The sequence below is a fragment of the Mustela lutreola genome, chromosome 7 (genome assembly GCF_030435805.1).
Source record: "Mustela lutreola isolate mMusLut2 chromosome 7, mMusLut2.pri, whole genome shotgun sequence".
Taxonomy (NCBI): Eukaryota; Metazoa; Chordata; class Mammalia; order Carnivora; family Mustelidae; genus Mustela; species Mustela lutreola.
The window spans coordinates 135,663,008-135,689,102 of record NC_081296.1 but is presented as its reverse complement, the minus strand read 5'-3'; the positions used below and the strand labels follow the sequence as shown (position 1 = coordinate 135,689,102).

At 39.0% G+C, this 26,095-nt stretch overlaps 1 protein-coding gene across 1 annotated transcript in view; it reads right to left on the bottom strand.

The window, feature by feature from the left end:
* The window catches only part of SNW1 (SNW domain containing 1), a 34,885-nt gene extending 9,069 nt beyond the window's left edge, over positions 1–25,816 (bottom strand). The window contains exons 1-9 of the mRNA XM_059182687.1: positions 25,712–25,816; positions 20,463–20,616; positions 15,727–15,888; positions 5,949–6,044; positions 5,754–5,860; positions 4,661–4,765; positions 3,127–3,196; positions 2,156–2,221; positions 110–226 (exon numbers count right to left, since the gene is read on the bottom strand). Of these exons, the coding sequence (XP_059038670.1) occupies positions 110–226; positions 2,156–2,221; positions 3,127–3,196; positions 4,661–4,765; positions 5,754–5,860; positions 5,949–6,044; positions 15,727–15,888; positions 20,463–20,616; positions 25,712–25,725 (891 nt within the window). The 5' untranslated portion in view covers positions 25,726–25,816. The remainder of the gene's footprint in view (positions 1–109; positions 227–2,155; positions 2,222–3,126; positions 3,197–4,660; positions 4,766–5,753; positions 5,861–5,948; positions 6,045–15,726; positions 15,889–20,462; positions 20,617–25,711) is intronic.
* Positions 25,817–26,095: the final 279 nt, after the last annotated feature.

Sequence of the window (26,095 nt, the reverse complement as noted above, 5' to 3'; positions counted from 1 at the left end):
ACAGTGATGTATCAATTAAACCGGAATGAACAAACAGTATCTTAGGTAACCAAAAATGGACTTAACGAATTATCAAGAGCATTAAACCCTTTCATTATAAGAGACCAACCTTCCGATCAGCAATATAGAGGGCTTCGGCCAGCTTGGCAAAGTTCTCATTGATGTGAACTGTCTGAAGGCCTCTTCCATCAGCAGCTAGACGTTTGTCTAATGGAATTGTATACCCCTGTGTGACAGCAGGCAGAAAACACCAGTCATAAAAAAGCAGCAATAGATTCTTTAAAATTAGATTTAAATATGTCCATTTTGACCACCACTGAGCTGAAGTTCTTTTTCTTACATCTTTCTTCCCAATTATGCAAGGGCAGCAGCAGCTAACACTGAGGGTTTTTCGTGGAGGCCAATTTTAAAAGCACTTCACATGTGTGGTCCTGTTTAACTTCACGGTAACTCTGGAAGGCTAGTAACGTTGTGTTTCCATTTCACAGATGCTACTACCGTGGTAGGGAGCTTAGGTAATGTCCCCAAGGGCACACAGTTAATAAATGGATGAGCTAAAATTTAAACTCGGGCAGTGTGATGTCAGAGCCCAAGCTCTGAGCAGAGTCTCATGTCACTAATTTTGAGTTACAATAAAAGGAAATCACTATCAAATAGCTAAGCAGTTGTGCCTCAAGTAATAGAACAGTCATACAAAAGTGGAACAAGTCACTAAAATCAGAGTATCTATAGGTAGTTTAATGCACAGTACTGTTGTAATGACTAGTCAAGATTCTTAGAATACCATACGTTTTAGTAAATGGAAAAAAGATGAAATTTGACAGAAAATTGAGAATCTGTGTTTTGAAATTTTGCATCCTATTTTCCTCCATAACTCGAGGAATATGCTTGAACATCCAGGACATTTCAGGCTCAGCTTTATTTTTTCAGATTTGTGACTACACTCCCAAATGTTGACCTCTTGTCCACAGCCTTTACTCCTAATACAGGGAAGTGTTACAGAATCAGTTTAAGATACCACATAGTTATGTACACATTAACAAGTCAAACTGGACCACCCGATAATTTTTTCATTATAGGATGAGTGCATAACTTCCCCGTAAGAAATAATTTATAGGGCGCCTGGGTGGCTCAGTGGGTTAGGCCTCTGCCTTCGGCTCAGGTCATGATCTCAGGGTCCTGGTATTGAGCCCCGCATCGGGCTCTCTGCTCAGTGGAGAGCCTGCTTCCCCCTCCCCACTCCCTGCCTGCCTCTCTACCTACTTGTGATCTCTCTCTGTCAAATAAATAAATAAAATCTTAAAAAAAAAAAGAAATCATTTACATTTACCTACAAATTAAAATGGCCTTCTTCACCCATTAAAAATAGAACTATGAAACACAAATTGGGGGAAATGGGGAAACAGTGATTAGAAAATATATTTCAGGGGTGCCTGGATGGCTCAGTCAGTTAAGCATCCAACTCTTGGTTTCAGCTCAGGTCATGATTTCAGGGTCCTGGGATTGAGCCCTGTGTTGCGCTCTGCACTTGGGTAGCGTCTGTTTGTCCCTCTCCTGCTGCTCCTACCCAGCTTGCGTGCTCTCTCTTTCTCTCAAATAAATGAAATTAAAAAGAAAAAGAAAAGAAAATGTATTTTACATTACAGATACTGATACGGATACAGATTCAGATTTTACAGATACTTCATAACTTGAAGCATTTGGTGCTTAGAGATATGAAGAATTTAAATAGCTTATGCATACCCTGTTATAAACAGAAAAAAATGTTTAAAAATTAAAGCACTGAATATATCCAAACATTTACTATTTTGTCATCATATAAACTGGTTTCTTTAAGAAATAATTTTAGATACCAAGTTCTAAATTTTCTGAATACTATCATTCATTGCTATGTTACTTTATTCTACCTATCCCTTCTCTACATGCTTCTGATAACTACAGTTCACCAAAAGAATCTACACGGTATTCATGTGACTGGAACACTACGTTTCCATTACATTAAAAAAAGAAAATTACATAAGTTGGGTGTTCCTTTTTGAAAACATTCAGCTAAATGAGATGCTGAGGATTTAATTAAAGTTTCTGAGGCTAAAACTCTTTCCTGTTTTCTAGTAGGTTCTAATCGTAGGAGACTGATTTTATGAAACTTAATTACCTTTGCATTTTTCCAGTTTGAAATACAAGGAGGAATCTTCCACTCTTGTTGCTCCTTCACAGTCATCTGAGTGAATGACAGAATAAAAGAGACATTTTTGGATTTGTAGTCCAGCTAGAAACCCAAGTGCAATCTTCTCTTCAAAGACAGGTTAATGAACACTGATATGTGAACAGATTTAGTCAAATGTCAAAATTCCATTTGTTTGGTAGCACTATATATTATGTTTCCATATCATGGACTCTAGTAATAACTTTAATATAAAAAATGGAAAATAATCTATAAATCTATTTTTGACAATTATAAATGCTAGTTAGTATTTTTCCATATGTAAAAGTGATGTGAGAAGCACCTGGGTGGCTCAGTCAGTTGAGTGTGTAACTCTTGGTTTTGGTTCAGGTCATGGTCTTAGGGTTGCAGGATCAAGCCCTGCATTGGGCTCTGCGCTAAGTGGAGAATCTGCTGGGGACTGTCTTTCCTTCTCTCTCTGCCTCTCCCCCGTTCATGCATTCATTCTCTAAAATAAATAAATCTTTTAAAAAATAAAGAATTGGTCTATTAAAAAAATAAAGTGACAAGACTTCTTTAAGATGAAAATTTGCTCTTTTAGTTGGATAATAAATCATACCTAAAAAATGGCACTGAGATTATCAGAGGCCTATTAATTCCTCACTTTCTCTAATTATAATATCCTGCTTGTCAAATAGCAGACCCTGCTCATTCCATTTAAAGGAGAGGTTAGGCTAGTAACTGAAAATTAATGGCTAACATTTTACACACATTCTCATAAGCACTCTGGAACTACACACTATAGTCCTGAGGGGGGTCCCCATTTGATCTTGAAAATCAAATCTAAAAAACAGTGTGACAAAATGTACCTGTATAGGCATCTACACTGTTCTATAGGAGGTTATTTATAAAATTAATAATCATGAGTATAAAAAAAGATGTTAGACTATAGTAAAGATTACCTTTCGGCTAGGAGAATGCATGACAGGTGCAGGAGGAGAAGGTGGTCCTCGGGGAATCTTCTTATTGATTCTGAAGGATAAATTAAAGCACAACCAGAGGGTGTTAGACATTTTTCCATTTTGGTTACTATGTTTCAAGTTTCCCCTTCCCATTTTTATATATTTTTATAAATAGAGTATATAATGAATGTTCATCTATCATACCTCGGTCACTCAGCTTCCACAACTGTTAAAACACAGCCTACCCTGTCATCATTACTACCCAGCTCACCTTCACAATATCATTATCATTTCATTGTGTAATATACTTTTGGTTTTTTAATGAAAGCTCCACACCCAAGTTGGGCTTGAACTTATGACCCCAAGGTCAAGACTCACATGTTCTACCAACTGAGCCAGCAAGGTATCCCTACCTTTTTTTTCTTTTTATTTTTTAAGAGAGGGAGTGGAGAAGGATGGAGGGAGAGGGAGAAAGAGAATCTCAAGCAGACTCCATGCTCTATGGAGCCCGATGTGGGGTTTGATCTCACAACCCTGAGATCATGACAGGAGCCAAAATCAAACGTCAGATGCCTAACGGAGTAAGCCACGGAGGCACTCCTATTTTTATTTTTTTGAAGTGGGGGGAGGGGCAGAGGGAGAGAGAGAATCTTACACAGCCTCCACACCCAGTGCAGAGCTTGACATGGGGCTCAATCCCAGGACCCTGAGATCACGACCCAAGCCAACATCAAGAGTTGAATGCTTTACTGACTCAGCCACTCCGGTGTCCCTTTTTTTTAATACAGCTTTACTGAGGTACAACTGACATGCAATTAACTATGCATGTTTAAGTCTGACAGAGTATACATCCGGGAAGCTTATCATCACAATCAAGATAGTGAACATACTTATCACCTCCAAGTTTCTGCATGTTCCTTGCCTATTCCTCTTGTTCCCCTCATCCCCTCTGTCCTCCCCTCCTTCACCACAGGCACTGATCTATCTCCTGTCACTACAGATTAGTTTGCATTTTCTGGAGTTTTATATAATTGGAATCATACAGAATGTACTTATTTTTGTCTGGTTTCTCTCACTCAGCATAATTATTCTGAGATTTACCCATATTATTTCATGTATTCAACGTTTACTCTTTTTTATTAAATTGATTAATTAAAACAGTTGTTTTAATATCAATAGTATTCCATTTATAATTAAGTGTCAGAATTTATTTATCCTCACTTACTGATGGACATTTGAGATATTTTGTTCCTCTCATATCTTTTTTAAGAACAGGGTTTTATTGGGATGCCTGGGTGGCTTAGATGGTTGAGCCTCTGCCTTGGGGTTGGGTCATGATCTCCACATCCTGGGATTGAGCCCCATGTCAGTCTCCCAGCTCAGCATGGAGTTTGCTTTTCTCTCTCCCTTTGTCTCTCCCCTTGCTTACGCTCTTTCTCTCTCCCAAATGAATAAATAAAATCTTAAAGAAGAAGAAGGAGAAGAAGAAGAAGAAGAAGAAGGGTGTTTTATTCTCACGACGCTACCTACTTACTTGAACCTTGGAGGCTCCATTGGGTCTTTCTGCATTTCCACCATCCGAATAACTCTCTGTTTAGCTCCAGAATTGAAAGCCACTCCTTGTTGAGATGGTGTGTATCTGAAGAATGCAGATGAAACTAAAGGTGTAACTAGTTCAAGCTCAATAGGTATTTTTCTTCTGTTATAATGCTAAGCTAGACTATACTGTTAATTCCTTTCATAAAGTATTAATAGAAAGTTGCAAAATACTTAGGCAGAGCAGACAGTAATGGAAAATAAGAGAACAGCAATAACGAGTTATAAGCAAAATGTAAATGAGTCATATGAGTTCGCAAATAATCCATCCCTGTCCATTTTCCACCATGGAAGGCACAGTGTTCAATTGCACAGATAAGAGGTCTAGAAAATGGTACCGATTTTGTAAGTTTGCATGTGCAGAAGGAACGCCCCATAATGTTCCCAGCAGGCAGCTTAGAATTAGTAGTTCTTGACTAATCACAGGTTGTAAAACAGAAAAAAAATAATAGTAGCAACCCTACAAGCTCTCATTTCTCCTATAATACCTACGTGTGAATCATCTCTCTACACAAGGATTTAAGTTGAATGAAATCCCTCAAAATTTGTAAGTATTTTAAAGATGCCTATTATTACATAAATGGTATCAGTACACTATTAATATCCTGTTATGATACTATTATTACATGTTATATAACTACTATTACATAATAAATTATATTATTAATATACTAATATTGTTTATACCATTATATAAATATTACATAAATATATGTTATATAAAGCCTATTATATACAAATGGGAAACTATAAGCAATATCTGTGGTTTGGATCTTATGCTGTAAGTAACTATTAATTTCTAAAAACAAAAAATACATTTTGAAAATAACCTAATAGTTAGTATCTTTTACTAGATATCTTTAAAAAAATTCTTCTGCTTTCAATAGTCTGCACAGAGTCAACAGACTTCAGGTCACTATTCCAAAAAAAATGACATTAAAACATTACTAAGTAGGACAGTGAAAGAACACCAAGACCCTTAATCCCCATCAAGTCTGACATGAAACGAAGCCTTCCAGGCAAGATCTTACCGAATATACTGAGCTGGAGCCAGTTTATCAGCAGCTCGAACTGGCATGGCGGCAGCGACCTTCTGTGATACAGATTTTTCTAAGGCTACCCTTGTCTTTTCTGTTATCTGAAATAAGAAATACCATATTGAGTGTCTGGAAGTTAATAAAGATGTAGAAAGTCATCTAAAATACTTAATTTCAATGCCTTATTACCTCTTTAATGGCTTCTTCATCAGGTCTTTGCAGGTCTGGGTCATCTGCATTCATGACTTCCTTGGGAACCAGGTCAGTATACTTGCTATAAATGACCTAAAACGTTCAAACACAAGCAGGCTCAAGAAAAGCAGAGAATGAAAAGAAGCAACCTCATTAAATCATTTCAGAAGTCAGCACACTTATAAATTTAGGACATTGATTTTGTCTTTTAGATTTTAAAACCAAGGAAGCTTAAAATATATACACAAATTACTGCCCTGGCTATATAAGTTAATAATTTTCCTTTGACCTCATGTATTTAAATTATTTGAGATCTTCTAATCAAGTCAGTATCCAAATAAATTGTGCCAACAAAATCTTATGCATCAGTGATCCCTATTTTTGAGGCTAAGACTTGAAATTAATGATGATATAAATTGCCTGTAGTACCATTATCCTGGATTACAAGCTCATCAGAATTTAAGTCAGGTTTCCAAATAATTTCTAAATTCACTGGGCCTAGAAAATTTCATTGACCTCACCCTACTTATATTTGTCTTTTCTGGCATCAACTCTATTCACAGACTAAGAAAATGAACATGTGCCATGGTAAAAAAACCCAGAATACTTCCTTCTGTGGGGGAAAAAAAGAGGAAAAATAAAACCCAGTCTATATACATAGCGTATTTTACACTCATTGCCTATATTTAGGACAGCTATTGTTTCTATTGGGCTCACCATGTTTCTATGAGGCTGACGCTGATGTGGTAGAACCACAACAAAGAGTACTACTTACTTTTGTGTCCATCTATACTTTCTGAATACTTTCATAAAACCTTACATGGCAGACTATAGAAAAAAAGAGGTACTGGAAATACAGCATTCTAGATTTTGCTGCTTGAGTCAGGAATTTTTGATACATATAAAGAAAGAACAACTGATGAATATGAAATAAAACCAAATTCCCAGGTACTTAAGACCTTCAAAAATTACTACTATGAGCCAAAGTCTTATATCAACAAATGTATTCTACCATGACATTCCTTACAAATAGCTTAAATAAGGGGTGCCTGGGTGGCTAAGTTGGTTAAGCATCTGACTCTTGATTTCAGTTCATTTCATGATCTCAGAGGGGTGAGATCAATCCCCGTGTGAGGCTCCAAGCTCAGTGCAGAGTCTGCTTGCTATCCCCTTCCTCCGTGCCCTCCACTTCTACTCTCAGTCTCTCTCATAAATAAATAAATAAATAAAATCTCAATTAAAAAAAAAATAGCTTAAAGGAAATGCAGGCTATTCTTAATTCTTATTCCAAACAACAGAGCAAAAAATACTTCCTGGCCTGTACAACCTGACCTGGCTTTGTCTACAGCTTTAATCTCCCCCTGTAGCTCTCACGTCCTCATTCATTATGCTTCAATCACATTAGTTCTTCCTGTTTTTTTTTTTTTTTTTTAGCACAACATGCTTTTCCCCCAGAATTCTGGGCCTTGAAAGTGGTGCTCCTTGTTCTTCATGAGAGTTTTCAAGCTAGGACACTCAGTTCAAAGGTCATGAATGCACTGATGAGGCCTCTCCTGACAATTCTTGATAAAGCAGCAACCCCTCCCCACCCCATCACTCAGTGTCACAGCACTCCAATTACTGTTTTCAAAGCATTGCTCAGAGTATGAAATTATTTTCCACTTTACTTGCTCATCTGTATCTCTATTAATGTAATAATAGCTAAAACTTATTAAGCACTTCTTTTGTGCCACTATTCTTTTGCTTTATATATATAAAATACCTGAATTTTTCTCTCAATCCTGAGGTTATATACATGTATATGTATATGATATGTATATGATGTATACATATATGATTATATCTATGTTACCAATGAGCAATCTCTTATTCATTCAAGTATCTCCAGGGCTCGTAACAATGCCTGGCCCACAGGAGGCATTCAAGTCAACATTTTTTTGTACAAATTAATGAATATAAGAATTTTATTTTATTTTTTTTACTTTTTATTTTATTTATTTATTTATTTATTTCCAGAGAGAGAGAGAGGGAGAGAGAGCGAGCACAGGCAGACAGAATGGCAGGCAGAGGCAGAGGGAGAAGCAGGCTCCCCGCCGAGCAAGGAGCCCGACGTGGGACTCAATCCCAGGCCGCTGGGACCATGACCTGAGCCGAAAGCAGCCGCTTAACCAACTGAGCCACCCAGGCGTCCCGAATATAAGAATTTTAGAGACGCTCATTTCTATGCTAAAGGTGATGATTACTGTAGGCCCCGCAGAATGTTCTCTATCCCAGAAAAAAAAAAATCTCATGACTTACAGAGAACTCTCTAGCTTGTTTTTCTCAGGAATGAGACAGAGATCAGGCAAGAAAGTGTATATAGTTTACCACAAAACATGACCACTGATAGGTGAGCTGCTAGTGTCACTAACCTCTCAGTGTTCATTTGGAAGGGACCTTAAAGTCACTCTGGGGACAATAGTGAGGCTCAGTACATTAAGATCACACAGCTACTAACTGACCTCAAAAGTCTTAACTTCTTTTCAAGACTGAAAAATCTATACCACATCAGTTTAAAATTATATAACAGTACTCTAGAAAATAGTATCTAGACTATGAAGAGTTAATTACTTTTACACAGCAATCATACAGGAAGGGATTCCAAGTAAACGGCTCCCTGGTAGACATACACACTCAGCAAAGTCTCAATAGTAATTTAGCATACAAGAGCCATTTGCTGCTTCTTATTTGGGTATTCCAAAGTTAATAACCCTTTAAATGAGCATCAGTAAGATTCTAGCATCTCAAAAGCTGAGTGAAGGACGTCTGAAGAGCAAGATTCCTCCATGGCGATTAACTATAAAACCCCAAATTTTTATTGCTTGAGAACTAAATGTGCTAAAGAAACTCAGTATATCCCAGGAGGCAAAGGGGCTAGGGAGGGTTATCTGAAAAATACAATATATTCTAGAAGGTATGAGGAGCATAAATGAGCTGTGTGAACAAGACGAAGCCATAAGTCATCTGTGAAACTTTGTTTTATTACTGAAAACTGGCAAAGAACTGGACTGACTCGACCGGATAAATGTTCAACATATTTAGCACTTGGGGGATAAAAAGAAAACACCATCTTTAGACTTAACTTGTTTGTGAAATCATATGAACAAGGCAAATACAATTTATCCTGGGGTCAGTTTAAAGTTGCTGTGAGTTGTTTTTCTGGGGGGAAAAAGGGGTTGAAGGCATTCGTTTAGGTAATATCATGTATGTAACATTTCCCACAGAACTATTTCAGAAGGAAAAATGTAAACATCAAGGCCTTTTATTTTAAGATTTATCACTCAAGTCACAATCGGGGGGGGGGAAAAAAGGATTTAGTTCCATCAAAATTTAATTAAAGAAATGTTTTTCCCTACCAAATTTGTATTACTGTAAGTCTTGTGTATACAGTATTTATTCTACATGTAGAGAGATCTATGGCCTTAGACTTGCCCTAGAACATTATCCCTTGCTATCTTGCCTTTTTTCTTCATCTCTTACACCTAGGGCTAGCATTTACCATTCTTGACCTTTCACTATTAATACTTCAGTGAGAACTCTCACGTTTCTGAAGAAAACCAGATCCTTCTGATATAAATCAGAAATCTTTGCACTCTAAAACAAATTCAATAATCCAATAAGCTGTTTTCATCCTATGCCAAAGACTCTGAACACCAGTCTCCTGAATGATATTGAATTTTTAAAGCCCCATTTTAGAGCCACATTTAGTAGCCAAAACAGGAAAATCAGTGTTTTTTTTTTTTTTTTAAAGATTTTATTTATTTATTTGACAGAGAGAAATCACAAGTAGATGGAGAGGCAGGCAGAGAGAGAGAAAGGGAAGCAGGCTCTCCGCTGAGCAGAGAGCCCGATGCGGGACTCGATCCCAGGACTCTGAGATCATGACCTGAGCCGAAGGCAGCGGCTTAACCCATTGAGCCACCCAGGCGCCCCAGAAAATCAGTGGTTTTAAAATAGGGCATTGCTGCCACCTCCAAGGCACAACAGGCATTTAATAGGTAGTGGCAGTCATGTTAAACATTATACAATGCTCAAGTCAGTACCAAACAATCAAGAAGTGTCCCCTCCTCCCTATCTATTTGCCAACATGTACTCAGTTAATGTTGAATTATTACATCCATTCAAAAATTTCATGCATTAACCCATCCACTTTTTAAAAAAATTAAAATACTTATTTATTAAATCTGTGTAAGAAGCTCAAATGTATATTCCAGGGCATAAAGTCCAGCAAGGAAACATATCTACCAGGAACAATGTTAGAACAATCCAAATAGCCACTCTATTCTATCTTCCTCCTGAATTAATTCAGTGCCTTGCTCATTCTGTTAAAAAAAAATCTTCACTGTGTGTGGGTGTGTGTTTAAAAACTATGTTTTTAGAGTTTTAGGTTCACAGCAAAATTAACAGTAAGGTACAGAGAATTCCTATATACGTCCTGTCCTGACACATGCACAGCTTCCTCCATTAGGATTAGGGTTAGGGGTTGGGTTATGGACATTGGGGAGGGTATGTGCTATGGTGAGTGCTGTGAAGTGTGTAAACCTGGCGATTCACAGACCTGTACCCCTGGGGCTAATAATACATTACATGTTAATTAAAAAAAAAAAAGGATAAGGGTTAGGGTCAGGGTTGAACCTCTGAGTGGTACCTCTATAGAATATTAGTTCTGGATTCATCAGTAATGGCTGCATTACAGACAAACATGTACAAAGGAACATTATTTTAGAGACCTTTTTGGGCAGAATACAGAAATCTAAAAATAAACAGTTCTAACACGTTTAACACTCTAACTCCATTCCACTTTCAAACCAAAATAATCACCAACATACATGGTTGTTAGAGAAAGAAAAGAAAGAAAGAAAAAAACCTTTCAGACATTCTCTGGGAATCAGAAAATTTGTGGTTTCCAATATTAAAATTTAATGCAAAATTGGGCTAAAATGGTAGACATTCAAAATTATCAACCTGTCAATACCAAACTTTTGTCCTAAAGTGTTGCCTTCTCCCAACCAATGAGAGGAGAGGCAGTCCATACCAATAAAGAATAGCGATTATTCCAAAGAATGAGAGATGTGTTAAAACAAAGGCGGCTAAAGCCCAATGAAGGCCTCCATGGCACAGAGACATTGTATGTCCTGCTGTATAGAGACCTATTTCTTCCTTTCGCAGGAATGAACTATGCTTCCCTACTGGCTCTGCTATTCAATGAAAACTGCTATTATTTCTCCAAGAATCACTGACAAATGTCTGTGTGCCAAGCTATCAGGCACAAAGGTGACAAAGAGGAATCCTAAAGATATATTTTCTGTCTTCATAGAGCTTATAGTCAAATGACATAGATAGTGGTGAAGTAAAGCAAAAGGTGATGACTGCTATGATAAACACAGGGAAGAGGAAGAAAGGAAACCCTATTTAGCCAAGGAAGATTAGGAGGAGTACCCTGAAACAGTGAAGAGCGAGCTGCAGTTTGAAAGCAGTAGAATTTCATCAAAGAATATGGGGAGGGCTTTCCCATGCACAGGAGGGCATCCATGGGAAGTTCCCATGGTAAGAGAGAATGTGCCATATTAGGGGAGCTTCCAGTAGTTCCTCATAGCAGATCTTCAAAGAAAATGCCTGAAAGCTTTTTCTTCTTCTTCTTTTTTTAAAGACTAAAAAAAAGTTTTAAGATATCTCTACATCCAATGTGGGGGCTCGAACTCATAACCCCATGATCAACAGTCACATGCTCCACTGACTGAGCTAGCTAGGCACCATGAAAGTTTTTTCTTCTTTAACAACCACTCACAATGGTGATTACTTTGTACTGAAAATAAACAGAATGGCTAAAACTGGACTTTTTGACTTTTGGATTTCAGTATTCTGGTCATGGGAGTTGAGACTAGGTTAGAAAGGTAGGGAAGTGGTCAAGTGTGCCATAAGGAGATTGGCTGTTTACCCTTAAGGTCATGGAAAGATTCTAAGTGTGCATACTTGTGCATGTGTGTATGTGGAGGAGAGAGAAAGAGAAGGCCAAACAAACAAAGATGAATTTGTTTTCCTAGGCAGGCAAAACAAATGCCAAGGAGATGGGTTAAGACTCTGCTGTGGTAAATAAAGCAAGAAACGATAAGGGCCTGAATTAAGTAGCACAGAAGGGTACATAGTTGAAAAGTGTTAAGAAGATAAATCATGGTGACTAAACAGATGGAGAGCTAAATAAACAAAATAAAATGGAATGTGTTCGGCAAAGTCTTTTTAGAGAACACATAGCTTTATGTGTCACATTTGACATCTGAATATCCTTTGACCCCGTAAGTCCACTAAGAATCTATTTTACACAAATATTCAAGTCCAAAAGGTATTTGTATATGGATCTTACAAAAAGCACTGTCTGAAAACTAAAGAACTAGAAACCAATGCTTTTTTTTCTTTGAAACCACCAGTGCTTAAAAATAAAAATATAAATCCAAGCACACCATGGAATTCTATATAGATTTTTATTTATTTTTTATTTTTTAAAAGATTTTATTTATTTATTTATTTGAGAGAGAGATCACAAGTAGGCAGAGAGGCAGGCAGGGGAGGGGGAGAAGCAGGCTCCCTGCTGAGCAGAGAGCACAATGCAGGGCTTGATCCCAGGACCCAGAGATCATGACCTGAGCCAAAGGCAGAGGCTTAACCCACTGAGCCATCCAGGTGCCCCTCTATATAGATTTTTAAAAAATAAAACAGACCAGGGTACCTGGGTGGCCCAGCGGTTAAGCCTCTGACTCTTGGTTTTGGCTCAGGTCATGATATTGAGTACCATGTTAGGCTCTGTGCTCAATGCTGAGTATGCTTGAGATTCTCTCCGTCCCTCTGCCCCTCCCCTACACGTGAACACACTTTCTCCCTAAAATAAACAGACTTATATATAAGCAGACCTATATATACTAATAAAAATCTTCAAAACAGGGGCACCTGGATGGCTCAGTGGGTTAAAGCCTTCAGCTCAGGTCATGATCCCAGAGTCCTGGGATGGAGCCCCGCATTGGGCTCTCTGCTCAGCAGGGAGCCTGCTTCCTCCTCTCTCTCTGCCTACTTGTGATCTCTGTCAAATAAACAAATAAAATCTTAAAAAAAAAAATCTTCAAAACATATTAAGTAAAAAAAGCAAGTCTATGAAAGTTATGAATATTAAAACCTCATTCATGTTAAAAAAAAAAAATGTTTGTGTGTGTGTATGTGAAGTGGGAATATGTATACATCAATGTCTAAATCCACAACAAAGATCTGGAAGGATGGATATCATTAGAGTAACAGTATTTACCTCCGTGAAGTAAAGTGGGAGAAGCAGGCAGAACTGTATATACATACTTAAGTACTGCTGATACCTTCTACAGTAAGAACTTATTATTAGTGTATTTTTAAAAAATCAATAAAATAATGGGGGAGAAAGAACTCCCAGACTTTTAGCATAGTCAGTCAGAAGATATCACTGCCAGTGGCTAAGTCAGAGAATAAGAGAAGGTAGATTAAGTGGAAAATTATGCACTTAATTGGGTTTGATGAGCAGTGCTTTGGGAAAATCTAATAGATCTGCCATCACAGGCACTAAGATATAAGGACCTGGAGCCCAGGAGAGAAAACTGGGCTGGAGACATAGATCCAACAGTCAACAAACTAAGTGGCAATTTTAGCCAAGGGAATAAATTAGATAAGTCAAAAAGATGGCGTTGTGAGAAACAAAGTCTGAGAGACTTTTGCCAGAGTTTATCTCCGCAGACTGGCTGAGATGAGGCTCTATTGCAGTGAAATGAAGAATGAAACAAAGTGAAGAAGTAGAACAGGTTAACAACAAGCAAAAAGCTTGAAGGAAAGTGAAGGCAACTAGGTGGAAATTTGGTGGTAGTGAAAGGGAGTCCTGAGGGTTGTCAGGGAAAAATTTTTTTTACAAAAGATGAGATAAGAAAAGCAAGCGTATTTAAAAAGCTCACAGGGGGCGCCTGGGTGGCTCAGTGAGTTAAGCCTCTGCCTTTGGGTCAGGTCATGGTCTCAGGGTCCTGGGATAGAGCCCTGCATCAGGCTCCCCCCCCACCCCTGCCTGCCTCTCTGATCTCTGTCAAATAAATAAATAAAATCTTTAAAAAAAAGAAATAAAAGCTCACAGGAAGGAGCCAATAGAGGAGGGGAGATGAAAGTCATGGTTAAGAAGAATAAGAAAAAGTGAAGTTGTAAAGGAGAGGTTAAGGAATGAGATTCAGGACACACGAGAGCACAATTGGCAAGATCAGGTTTAGATACATGAGCTTTCTTAGAGAGACAAAAGGAAACATCAAGAGAAAGCTGTGTGCGGGATAAAGAAAGCAGACAATTTTCTTCCAATAGTCTTTGTATGCAAATAGATGTCATCTAGTCACCTGTTAAGCTAAGCAATGGAGAGAAAGAGTTAGAGCTTGGAGGAACACCAAGGGAGCCCAGCTGAGACCCAAGACACAGATGTGCATGACAGTGTAACTGTTTTCCCTAAGAACTCAGGAGTTCTTGACGCAGGAGCAGAGGATGGATTGTCATCAGTGTAACTTTAGAAGGTAAAATGAAAATGTTTCTAGGACAGTGAGACAAAGGGCAGGTACTGAAGGTTCTCAACTATTCTTTCCCAATATATTCAATTCTAAAGAGATCTCTACCTTTATGTGGAGCACTTATTTACAAGGGAAAAAAACTAGGTCTTCTTAAAAACAGTTCCTTGGCTCTGAGTATAGCTGCTCTGTGATGAGATTATTTTAAGTAAATTTTATTTTTGGTCTTTGGATTACTTTGTAAGCAGGGCCATCATAAATCTAGATAGCAAGTGCCAGTTTCATACTTAAGGGAGAAAAAAGTTAGTGTAATTCAAATGAACTCTTAAAATAATCAGATATCTATGTAAGTACTTTGTAAGTACACGAGAAAGAATCAGAAGACTATACACAAAATCTAAATTTTCACTTTTTTGCGGGGGCTGGAACTGTAGATTTTGAACAAATTTCTAGTATTTAAAAAATGTTAATACTATAAAAGAGCTTGGGATGCCTGGGTGGCTCAGTTGGTTGGACGACTGCCTTCGGCTCAGGTCATGATCCCGGAGTCCCGGGATCGAGTCCCAGATCGGGCCCCCAGCTCCATGGGGAGTCTGTTTCGCTCTCTGACCTTCTCCTCACTCATGCTCTCTCTCACTGTCTCTCTCTCAAATAAATAAATAAAATCTTAAAAAAAAAAAATACTATAAAAGAGCTTTAAACAATTAAAATTTAACAATTTCAAATTGTTTTTAAAATGTTAAATACATATGTTTTCATCAATTTGGGAGTCATTAAAGTCATTGCTTTAATATATTACAACTGCAATATATTGCTATAATATATTGTTCATATTGTTATGAAGTCCTATCTTCAGTTAGCCTAAGTATATTTCATTGCTACTTTTTTTTTTTAATTGTGAGAGAGTATGAGAATGCATGAGCAAGGGGAGGGGCAGAAGAGGAGGGAGAGAAAGAGAGCGAGCATTCTCAAGCAGACTCCCCACTGAGGGTGGAGCCCGACACGGGGCTTGATCCCAGGACCCTGAGATCATGACCTAAGCAGAAATCAAGCTTAACCAACTGAGCCACCCAGGTGCCCCTCATTGCTAATTTTTATAAAACGAATTGGCCAGATATGTATCATTTATACAGTATAAAACAAAAACAAACAAAAAAACCTCTTCAAAAAATATCTATCATTGAGAGGATTACCTTGTCTTTTGACTGTCCTTGCCGAGCAATTGCATCATATTTAATTTTTCCTTCAGCATCCACTTGAATGGCCAGTGCATTTGACATTTTTTTCTTTCGCCCCATATCCAGCGGATACTGGGCCACATGGATCTCTGGAAAAGCACCTCCATCTCCAAAATCCTATATATTAAAAAGAAAAGAAGAATATTTAATTGTAATTTCAGATTCAAGATACATTCATTCACTCAACAATCATTGAGACGTTGTTATGCTAGATGCGAGAGATATAGCAATAAAGAAAACAGAGGTCCTTGGTCTTGTACGTTATATATTCTAGTGGGCAAAGATTTTTATAAAAAGCCTAATCTTTCGCTTGTGAAAATGCTTTGAAAATATAATGGGACTGCAAAGACAGGCTACTTTCAATAGGGCAGTAGGGATGGCCTTTGTGAAGAAGTAACGTGAGGTATAGCCTGAATAACGAGAATCAGGCATGAGAAGATTTAAGGGAAGCACTTTCTAGGCAGAGCAAATAGCGTGAAGGCCTTGCTGCAAGAATGAACTTGGAATGTTCTAGGAAAGAAGTCCCAATGTGGGGCTGAAGCCTGCTGTGGACAGAGGAGAAGACACACAGGTGATAAGCTTGCATGGGTAGAAAATCACCAGATCATGAAAGGGGTTTCTAAACCATGGCAACAAATCTGGATTTTTACATATTTACATAATTAAGAAACTAAGCAGAGTGTTTAGGACAAGGAAAAGATTTTTAGTTTTAGTATATGTAATTTTCTTAGTAACCACTGAAGTTACACTAGCACAGGAACGTAAAGAATTTTTTTTTTGAATCAGATTTTAATATCAGATTGATTCGTGTTCCATGAGAAGCAAATAAAGAGAATAGGAAAGCCCCAGAAATGAGTTCACCACATTTCTAATGTGATTGTATATAATTATTTAGAAGACAGGGCAAAGACTTCTAAAGTAGAACAAGCTAAGTAAAGCCTGTTTTTGTTTTTAAAGACTTTTTAAAAAAATTTATTCATAAGAGACAGTGACAGAGACAGAAAGAGAGGCCAAGGCAGAGGGAGAAGCAGGCTCCCGTAGAGTAGGGAGCCTGATGTGGGACTCTATCCTGGGACCCTGGGATTATGATCTGAGCTGAAGGCAGATGCTTAAACAACTGAGCCCCCAGGCATCCCAAAGTAAAGCCTTTTGATGAAGTTTAGCATTACAAAAAAAGGTAGCTCATCAAATAAGCAAAGAAATAGTAAATATAATTTTTAAATAATTTTATTAAATTTAGTAATATTTGCTTAGGACCTTATTACAATATACAAAATATAATCCACACTCCTTTAATTCTTTTTTTAAAATCTTTTTTTTTCTTAAGATTTTTATTTATTTGACACAGAGAGAGAGAGATCACTAGTAGGCAGAGAGGCAGGTAGAGAGAAAGGGGAAGCAGGCTCCCCGCTGAACAGACGGCCTGATGCAGGCCTCGATCCCAGGACTCTGAGATCATGACCCAAGCCGAAGGCAGAGGCTTAACCCTCTGATCGCCCAGGCACCCTCTTCTTTTTTTCTTTTTTTAAAAGATTTTATTTATTTATTTGACAGAGAGAGACACAGCAAGAGAGGGAACACAAGTAAGGGGAGTGGAAGAGGGAGAATCGGGCTTCCCGACTAGCAGGGAGCCTGATGCCGGGGTTCGATCCCAGGACTCTGGGATCATGCCTTGAGCCAAAGGTAGATACTTAAGGTCTGAGCCACCCAGGCACACCTACACTCATTTAATTCTTGTGTTTCTTCAACACCTCCACCTCATATTTTCACATGGAAAAAATTCAAGTTTAACAAAGTTAGTGATTTTCCCAAGATGTCATAGCTAGCATATGCAGGACCTGAACTCAGATCTTATGACTCCAAAAAACTTTGTATTTTCTACTGAACTAAAATTCCCTTCTTTTAGTTCAAAAATGGTCAAGTCATACTATTAAAAAATGATAGAAAAAATATTTTAAAAAATTTTTATTTAAATTCCAGCTAGTTAACATACAGTGCAATACTACTTTCAGGAGTATTACTCAGGGATTCATCACTTACATACAACAAGATAGGAAAAAATATTAAAATCAAACACTTAGAGGAGGTTTGACCAAAAAAAAAAATCAAAAAGACCTTATGAAAATAACAACTTTAAAAAAAAAGATTTTATTTATTTGACACAGTGAGAGAGAACACAAGTGGGGGGGGAGGAAGACAGAGGGAGAGGGAGAAGCAGGCTCCCCACTGAGCAAGGAGCCTGATGCAGGGCTTAATCCCAGGACCTTGGGATCGTGACCTGAGCCAAAGGCAGATGCTTAACCAACAGACCAGCCAGGTGCCCCCAAAATAACAATTTTTATAAGAGCTTCTCCTTCAAGAAATATTCCATTAGATCTTGAATATGTGATTTCCTAGGTACAATATGCTGACCTGCTGAAGAAAAATTCTGACATTTTTAAAAACAAATAAACAATAAAGCTAAGAGAGACATTTTCTTATAAACTGGGCAGAAAACTGTTACAGCATTCCCAAGAAAGGTGCTACCTGTACCAAGGCCATCACTGTGACACATGCTCAGATTTGCTGGGGTTCTTGAACTATAATAAGCACTTCAGAACTGTGGATGTGGCATTATGCAGTCATTAAGCTTGCCAGAAAATCATAGCTTTTACTTTGAAAACTAGAACAAAATGCTCTCCCCACAGAACGTTCACTCCCCTACAAAAGCATTCACAGTATTTCCAGATTAGCTGGCCATTTTGGTTTGATTTTCAAATAAGCTGTTCTGTTCCACCAGGATATATGAAACCTTTCGTCAAGTAAGATTTTAAAAAGTTAATAGTCCCTGAATGTCATAATGCTGAAATGGAAATAAGGATGAGATTTCTGTTGTATGTAAAATGATGCCTGCCACCCCTGCCCTATGATCTGTTGAGAGGCAAACAAAGAATATCCAGCATCCCTCCAAAGAGACCACTATCCTTCTCTGATGATGTGATAATGCTAATCACTACCTTTTTGCCCCAGATAAGAGGGCATTATAACCTCCTTGATAATCTTTTATTTTGTCCTGCTTCTCACAAATTACACCATCAGTGAAAACAAAAGCAGTAACAACAATCTCATAGTAATTTTAGTAAGGCTGGCCTTCACACATTAGAATTAATAAGGTCTAGAGAGCTGAGGAAAAATAAACAAGGACATTTTTTTAGAAGACATGATCTAATTGGGAGTTTGTCTTCAAGGCTCTAGCGTGTTCTGGTAGGTAGGGAGGGATGCTAAACATGGGAGAGACTGAGAATACAGATGGCATCTTGTTGGGTGCAAAGAAACAAATTTCAGTCCAATGAATACTTAGTTTACCAGGATCACCCCTTGGAGACATACAAAAAAAGGTAAGGGCTCATGCCCTCCACATTTGTTAGGTAAAAATCACAACCATGAAAGGATAGAATGTAACAAATTTCATAAAATGAAAATATGTGGGTATAAAAATGAATGGTATAAGAACAGAGAATTTTATTTTATTTTTAAAGATTTTATTTATTTATTTGACAGAGAGAAATCACAAGTAGATGGAGAGGGAGGCAGAGAGAGAGAGAGGGAAGCAGGCTCCCTGCTGAGCAGAGAGCCCGATGCGGGACCTGATCCCAGGACCCTGAGATCATGACCTGAGCCGAAGGCAGCAGCTTAAACCACTGAGCCACCCAGGCGTCCCAAGAACAGAGAATTTTAATAGGGCAGGGACATTCCTTGGGAAGTGGAGGGAGAAAATTTGCAGGAGTCAGAAGGAATATTGAGAGATGGAGAAGAAAAAGGCTTGATCAAAGAGGACGTGGTCTTGGGGAAGCAAAATAGTTAAGTCTCAAATATTTGCTTTTCTTCCTGAATGAAAAAGGTGGTCAAGCATGGGAATTCTGCCCTGGAATCAGGGAAAGGAATAAGTACTGAACAGCAGTACAGGATAAAGAGTAACTGAGAGGACAGGTACTGCCAAAGAAGTTTGTTTTCTGAGAACAAGCTAGAGATTTAAAAAGATTTTTCCAATTTTCTTCTTTCTCCCTCACTGCCTCCAAACCAACCATCAAATTCTCTTATACCTTCTTAAAAATATATCTAATCCATATATTAGACCTATATAAACATTCTCAAACTGAAGACAAGAAAACAGATGAAGAGAGGTCAGGATCTGCCCAGGATCCACAAATAGTAAGCAGCATAGGTATGACGCAAAACACTTATTTTTATTTATTCTTTTAAGCTTCTTGCCAGTGCTTTTGCCACTATATTTAATGGGAAGGAAATCAGAAAAAGATATGCTGCTGGAGTTTTCCCCAGAGGAAGGCTGTCTCTGCAGGGTTAAGTAGCATTGTGCATTCAAGGAGAAGGGAGGGAAAGGCACCTGAACATAAATGTGTTCTTCCCTTTTCTCCTCCCATTATTTTCCATATGCGGTAATTGCTGTATTTATAGAGGATATGTTAGTTTCTTTTGTACAAGTTTAATAGTTGGACATAAGAAGACACATAAGCAGGTACAATAATCTTGTGATCACAAAGCAGTGATAATAAGCAAGAAGAAAAAGATCAATGCCCTAAGGGGAGTATATGTCTTACGAACTCACAACCAGGATTTCTAGCATACTGGCATTCATATGCAGAAGTTCTAGGGTTTAAATTTATTCTACAAGGGTCAGCACAATTACTTACCTCTAATAACCGAGGTATCCAGCCCTTCCGGTACCCGTACGGGGGAGGTTCTCTTCGGGAGGAGACCAGTGAGGTCTGTCGTGATCTCTGGGATCTTGCCTTTTCTTCAGCCTCAAGCTGGTCCTGAGATAGCTGAGTAGGTGCAGGTAAAAAGCTATAAGCAAAGATGATAAAAGTCAGAATTAAAAAAAAATTCTTACATTTGATCATTGTAATTTGGCCATCAGAGACTTTTACCATAATACCTTTTCCCTTGAGCAGAAGGTCAAACATTTCAATGATTTATGGCAGTATGAAATATCAGTCATTTTATTTTGTCTGGTAAGAAATAAGTATCGGAGACATACAATAAAAAATGTTTGACTAGGTGCCCAGAATAAAAGAATTAATAGATAATTCATGTAACAGATAAACTACTGAGTATACTTCGACATTTCCTTTCCTATAACAAGCAAGGAAGCATCCTCAATTACCCAAGGGATAACTCCCCAGTATATGGTTGCCTTAGTGTCTTTACTATTTTCAGAGTCCTTATTTTTAACTGGTTTACTTTTAAGCTTCTTACTTTTAACATTTTAGTGTCAATACAAAAAAAATAAGGATCAGCACTGAATGTAACAAAGAGATGGATAAAGGAAAATACAAGTTGCATATTTAAGTGTGTTTTCCCAAAAGTATCTAGTTTAGAAGGCAATTTAACAGTTAAGAGGTCAAAGATTCAAAGCAGAAATTCTAAAGATGTAGTTTGTTATTCTTTAATCAAAGTAGCCTTTCTACCAAACAATTCTTTGCAACTTTGTAGTACGATAAATATTATTAGCGATACCCCAAAGTACCATAAAAGGATCCCAATAAATGAATACATTTAATGGGAAAGTTAAGGTTTCTTCGTGATTCTTGGCTAGTAAGCGTATCTGAGTAAACAACAGAACTTATTTATTCAAAATATTGATCAGCTGGGTGCAGGTACTATGCTAGGTAGGCAATGAGACTATAAACTGAGAAAGACGGGTTTCAGTTTTGTAGAGGAGAGACAATCCCTCATACAAATCCGTAATTACAAATTCTATTAAATGATGAAGGAAAAGTACAAAGTGCTAGTGACAACATATATAAGAGGGATCTAATCCGATCTAGAGTTGAGTACTGTGATGGTTAAGAGCCCAGAGTTCAAATCCTACCAGGTAGTAACCCAAATAAGTTACCTACCTCTCTGAACCTGTCTCTAATCTGTAGAGACAGATCGAAAGACTACCTACCTCACAGAGTTGCTCTAAGTACTAAATGAGAAAATCTATGAACCCCTTGGCACAGTGTCTAAATACCGTTCAATACATATTTGATTATTCAGAGCTCCCCCAACTTGGGTTAGTTGCCCCCACCCATGCTCCTACAAGACTCCCTACGTACCACTACTAAAACATCCACCTTACTCTATCAGAATCATCTATTCATTTACCCTTCTTTTTCTCACTAGACTGAGCCACTTGCAGGACCTAACTCTCCAGGCATTGTCTAGCTCACAGCAAGGGCTGCTTAAATGTTTGTAGGAGAACTAAATTCATGCTACCCTTTGCATTCACCATCTTTGTGTCACTACAATGGCCTTCAACCATCTCAAGATCTTCACATTTGCTCTTGCATCTGCCATAAAATATTCTATTTATTTAAGAACATTCTTTCCTGGGGTGACTGGGTGGCTCAGTCAGTTAAGCTGCTGCCTTTGGCTCAGGTCATGATCCTAGGGTCCTCGGATTGAGCCCTGCATCAGGCTCCCTGCTCAGTGGAGAGCCTGCTTCTCCCTTTCCCTCTGCCTGCCGCTCTGCCTGCTTGTGCTCTCTCTGTCACATAAATAAATACAATATTTTTTAAAAAGAACATTCTTTCCTATATTGCTTTTATATAACTTTTTAATGAACTTTTCCCCAGTTCATTCAATCATTCATTTTATGTATTATTTTTAAAAAATTATTTTTATTAACATGTAATGTATTATTTGCCCTAGGGGTACAGGTCTGTGAATCATCAGGCTTACACATTTGACAGCATTTATCATAGCAAATACCCTCCCCAATGTCCATAACCTAACCACCCTCTCCCTACCCCCCAGCCCCAGCAACCCTCAGTTTGCTTTGTGAGATTAGGAGTCTCTTATGGTTCTTCCCTGTCCCAATCCCATCTTGTTCATTCAGTCATTTTTAAAGATTTTAATGAGTAATCTCTAAACCCAATATGGGGCTTGAACTTACAACCCCAGTAGATCACGTGCTCTACTGACTAAGCCAGCCAGGGGCCCCCATCCTAGATCTTTTAGTCTTTCCTTCTTGGTATTCATGTCTCTTCTCAATTATACCTGCCCCCAGCTGTTTTCTGACCACCTCATCCAAAACAGTACTCCACCCCACACATTCCAGTCACTCTGTCCTTTTATCTTTACCTTATTCCTAGTAATTACTATCTGAAATCGTGGTTTGTTTGTTTGTTTGTTTGTTTTAAGATTTTATTTATTTATTTGTCAGGAAGAGAGAGAAAAAAACCACAAGGAGGGGAGTGGCAGGCAGAGGGAGAAGCAGGCTTCTATCTGTGCAAGGAGCCTGATGCGGGACTCAATCCTAGGATCCTGGGATAATGACCTGAACAGAAGGCAGCCACTTAACTGACTGAGGCACCCAGGTGCCTTGAAATTGTATTATTGATTTGTTTACACACACACACACACACACCTATATATATAGTCTGTCTCCTAAAATCTAAGCTCTTTGAAAATAAAGGAGTTTGCTTGACTGATTTAATACTGTAAAACCAGCACTAGAATAGTGTTTGGCACATGGTAGACGTTGGACAAATACTAACTGAATGACGAATGAATGGATGGATGAATGGAGTCAAAAGTTCTGAGCTTCTATCACAGTTATATTCAGTACACCGCATATATCCAAATACATAGGAGGGATAGAAAGACGGTTACAAAGAAGCCCAAGTATTCACTTATTTTCTCTTTTCTTTACGTTCTGCTGGAAGAACTGGTTACTAGTATGATCAAAAGGTAGGCAGCCGACAAAAGCAAAGAGTTCAGACAATCCAATAAACAGGTAATTTGGCCTGGATTAGGGTCTGAACATACTCTAGCCTTCCAGAGGGTCTTAACTGTGCTGTTCCTTGTAAAGGATGACATTCCCACAAAGAGGCACATTCCTGTGGTGCAGGGTCGGGGCAAGGAGTACACAGTGGGCTATAGGCTATACACGCAAGCAGAAAGTCTACCTCAGTGGATCTCAGCTGGGGGGTAAAATAACTACAATGTAGGTATTTGACAACTTCTGGAAACTTTATGATTGTCAAGACTTGGTGACAGAGAATGGAAAGGGGGTGGGGGTGGGGCTGCCACTGGCATCTAATGGATAGAGGCCAAAGATGCTGCTAAATATCTTACTATACATAGGACAGCCCCATTCCAGAATGAATTATCCAGTCCAAAACATCAACAGGGCCACTGCTGAGGCATCTTAGTCTACCCTTTCCCCTTCACCAAATAAAGCATATTAAACGCAGGTGATATAATTAGATATATAACCCCAAATACACTTGAATTTAGAGACCTAAATCAGTATGACTTTAAATCTTTTGTAACAATAACTGGTGACACCAGTACTGTAACACATCAGTATGTCAAGTCCCTGCTGTTAACTAATCCTTGGTAGATCTTAGAGATAAGTAACATTTCACTTGGAATCAAATCAACCAGAACTCAACGAAATCAGAAAACTATGTCGTTCCCAAGGGTAGTCATTTAAACGCTGCACTCTGCCACTGCAATTTTAAGCACACAATACCCACAACATCTCTGTTATTTTTCCCGTGTCCTTTTCAAATTCCACCTTTTCCACAATACCTTTCCTCTTAACTCTGGTAATTTTTGCACTCAAATGCTTGCTGCTTGTAACATTTACTAAAGCAACCTCCCTAGTCCATTCAACTTAGTTTTCTAAAAGATTTTATTTATTTGAGAGAGAGGGAGAGAGAGAGGCAGAGGGAGCGGGAGAAACAGACCCTCCACTTAAACAGGGAGCCCAACCTCAATCCCAGGACCAGAGCCGAAGGCAGATGCATAACCAACTTAGCCACCCAGCTGCCCCAGCCATTCAATTGATCTAATCTAATTCTTTTGCACTTAAGCTTAGTATTACACTGTGAGTATTCTGTGCTATTCTTTATTTCATATCTGTATGCCTTGTACCCCATCTTCCCTGCAAAGACTGTTGGATTTCTTTTTTTGTATACACACAATCCCTAGGATTGAGCAAGGCACCCAAAATGAATTCCCCCAAGACTTTTCTGAATTAAACATTTTGTGGGACTCATAACTGTCATCAGCCAGGAAACACAAGTGTGAAGAGAATCAAGCGTGTTTAGGGAGCTCAAGCTCATGTCCTAAAACGATTACTTTCTTTACAACCACCCCTGACAACTCAACTTTTCCTCTTGCATTCGCTGGTAAAGTTTTTCTACTTAGATGGGGCAACAAGGTCGCGGACTAGTAGGAGTTACGTAACCCTTCGGGATCTCCCAGTTAAACATCTTTTTCTCAAAGGCGGGGACCACTTTACATACGGTTACCAAGGCAACTGGGAACAGCAAAAATCTGAAGTGGTTCTATCTACGGAAGAAATTCTAAGGTCCAAAGTTAAAGTAGGGAGCAGCGGCGCATTAGTAGATAGTGGTCACCACCGTGACTAATTTAAAGATCTCTGTTCAGTGCGCCCCCCTCCCCGCCGCCTTTGTCAGGAATCCTTGTTCCGGGGCACAGGCGAGAGTTCGGCAGACACTCGGCGGTAAGCCGGGCAGTCGGCTCCCGCCGCTTCACTTCGCCCAAATAAACCACTGCCCTCCACACCCCCGCCGTGTCCGCCTGAGCCGTGGACCGGACGGAGCGCTCTCCACAACCCCATGATGCTCCAGCGAAAACCACGTGCGGCTCCTTGGCATCTGAGGCAGGAGAACTATTCACCACGCCGAGGCTTTCGGCCCTAGTGAGAGAACGAACTCAACCCGGGAAACAGCTCAGGAAAGACCCCAGCTTCGGTGAGGCCTAGTCGCCCCGGTGGCCGGCAGGAGTGCCTAGCCGTAGTCGCGGCCCACGTTGCTCTGTGTCCCGAGCCAGGTCAGTGCCCGGAGACAGTGGGCAGAGAAATGAAAAAAGTGGGTGCTCCCAGACCCTTCCGTATCGAAGACCCCCATCAACAACCCACCTGGTGAGCGCCATCTTCTTCCGCTTCTTCCAGCGCGAGCGACAGCACCGCGGGGCGGGTCTTTCCCCTTGATGAGGAGGGGAAAGGAAGAAGTCCGCAATGCGCAGGCGCCTCGGTCGAAAGGCCTTCTGGGATTTGTAGTTCTTTGGACAAGAGTACGCTTCGATTCTGTTTTCATCAGACTGAGCGGTTATGAGATAAGGGTTCAGTTAAGAAAGGCAGATGCATCCCTCGTATAGTGTGACAAAATAGGGCGTTCCCTAGGCAAAATAACGAAGGTGAGATGCCTTTTAAGATGCTTATTTTATTCCCCACTCAGTCTCATTCCCGGATTGTAGGGATCTCCAGTCCAAGAGAATCGGGAAGAACAACGTTAAATAAAAG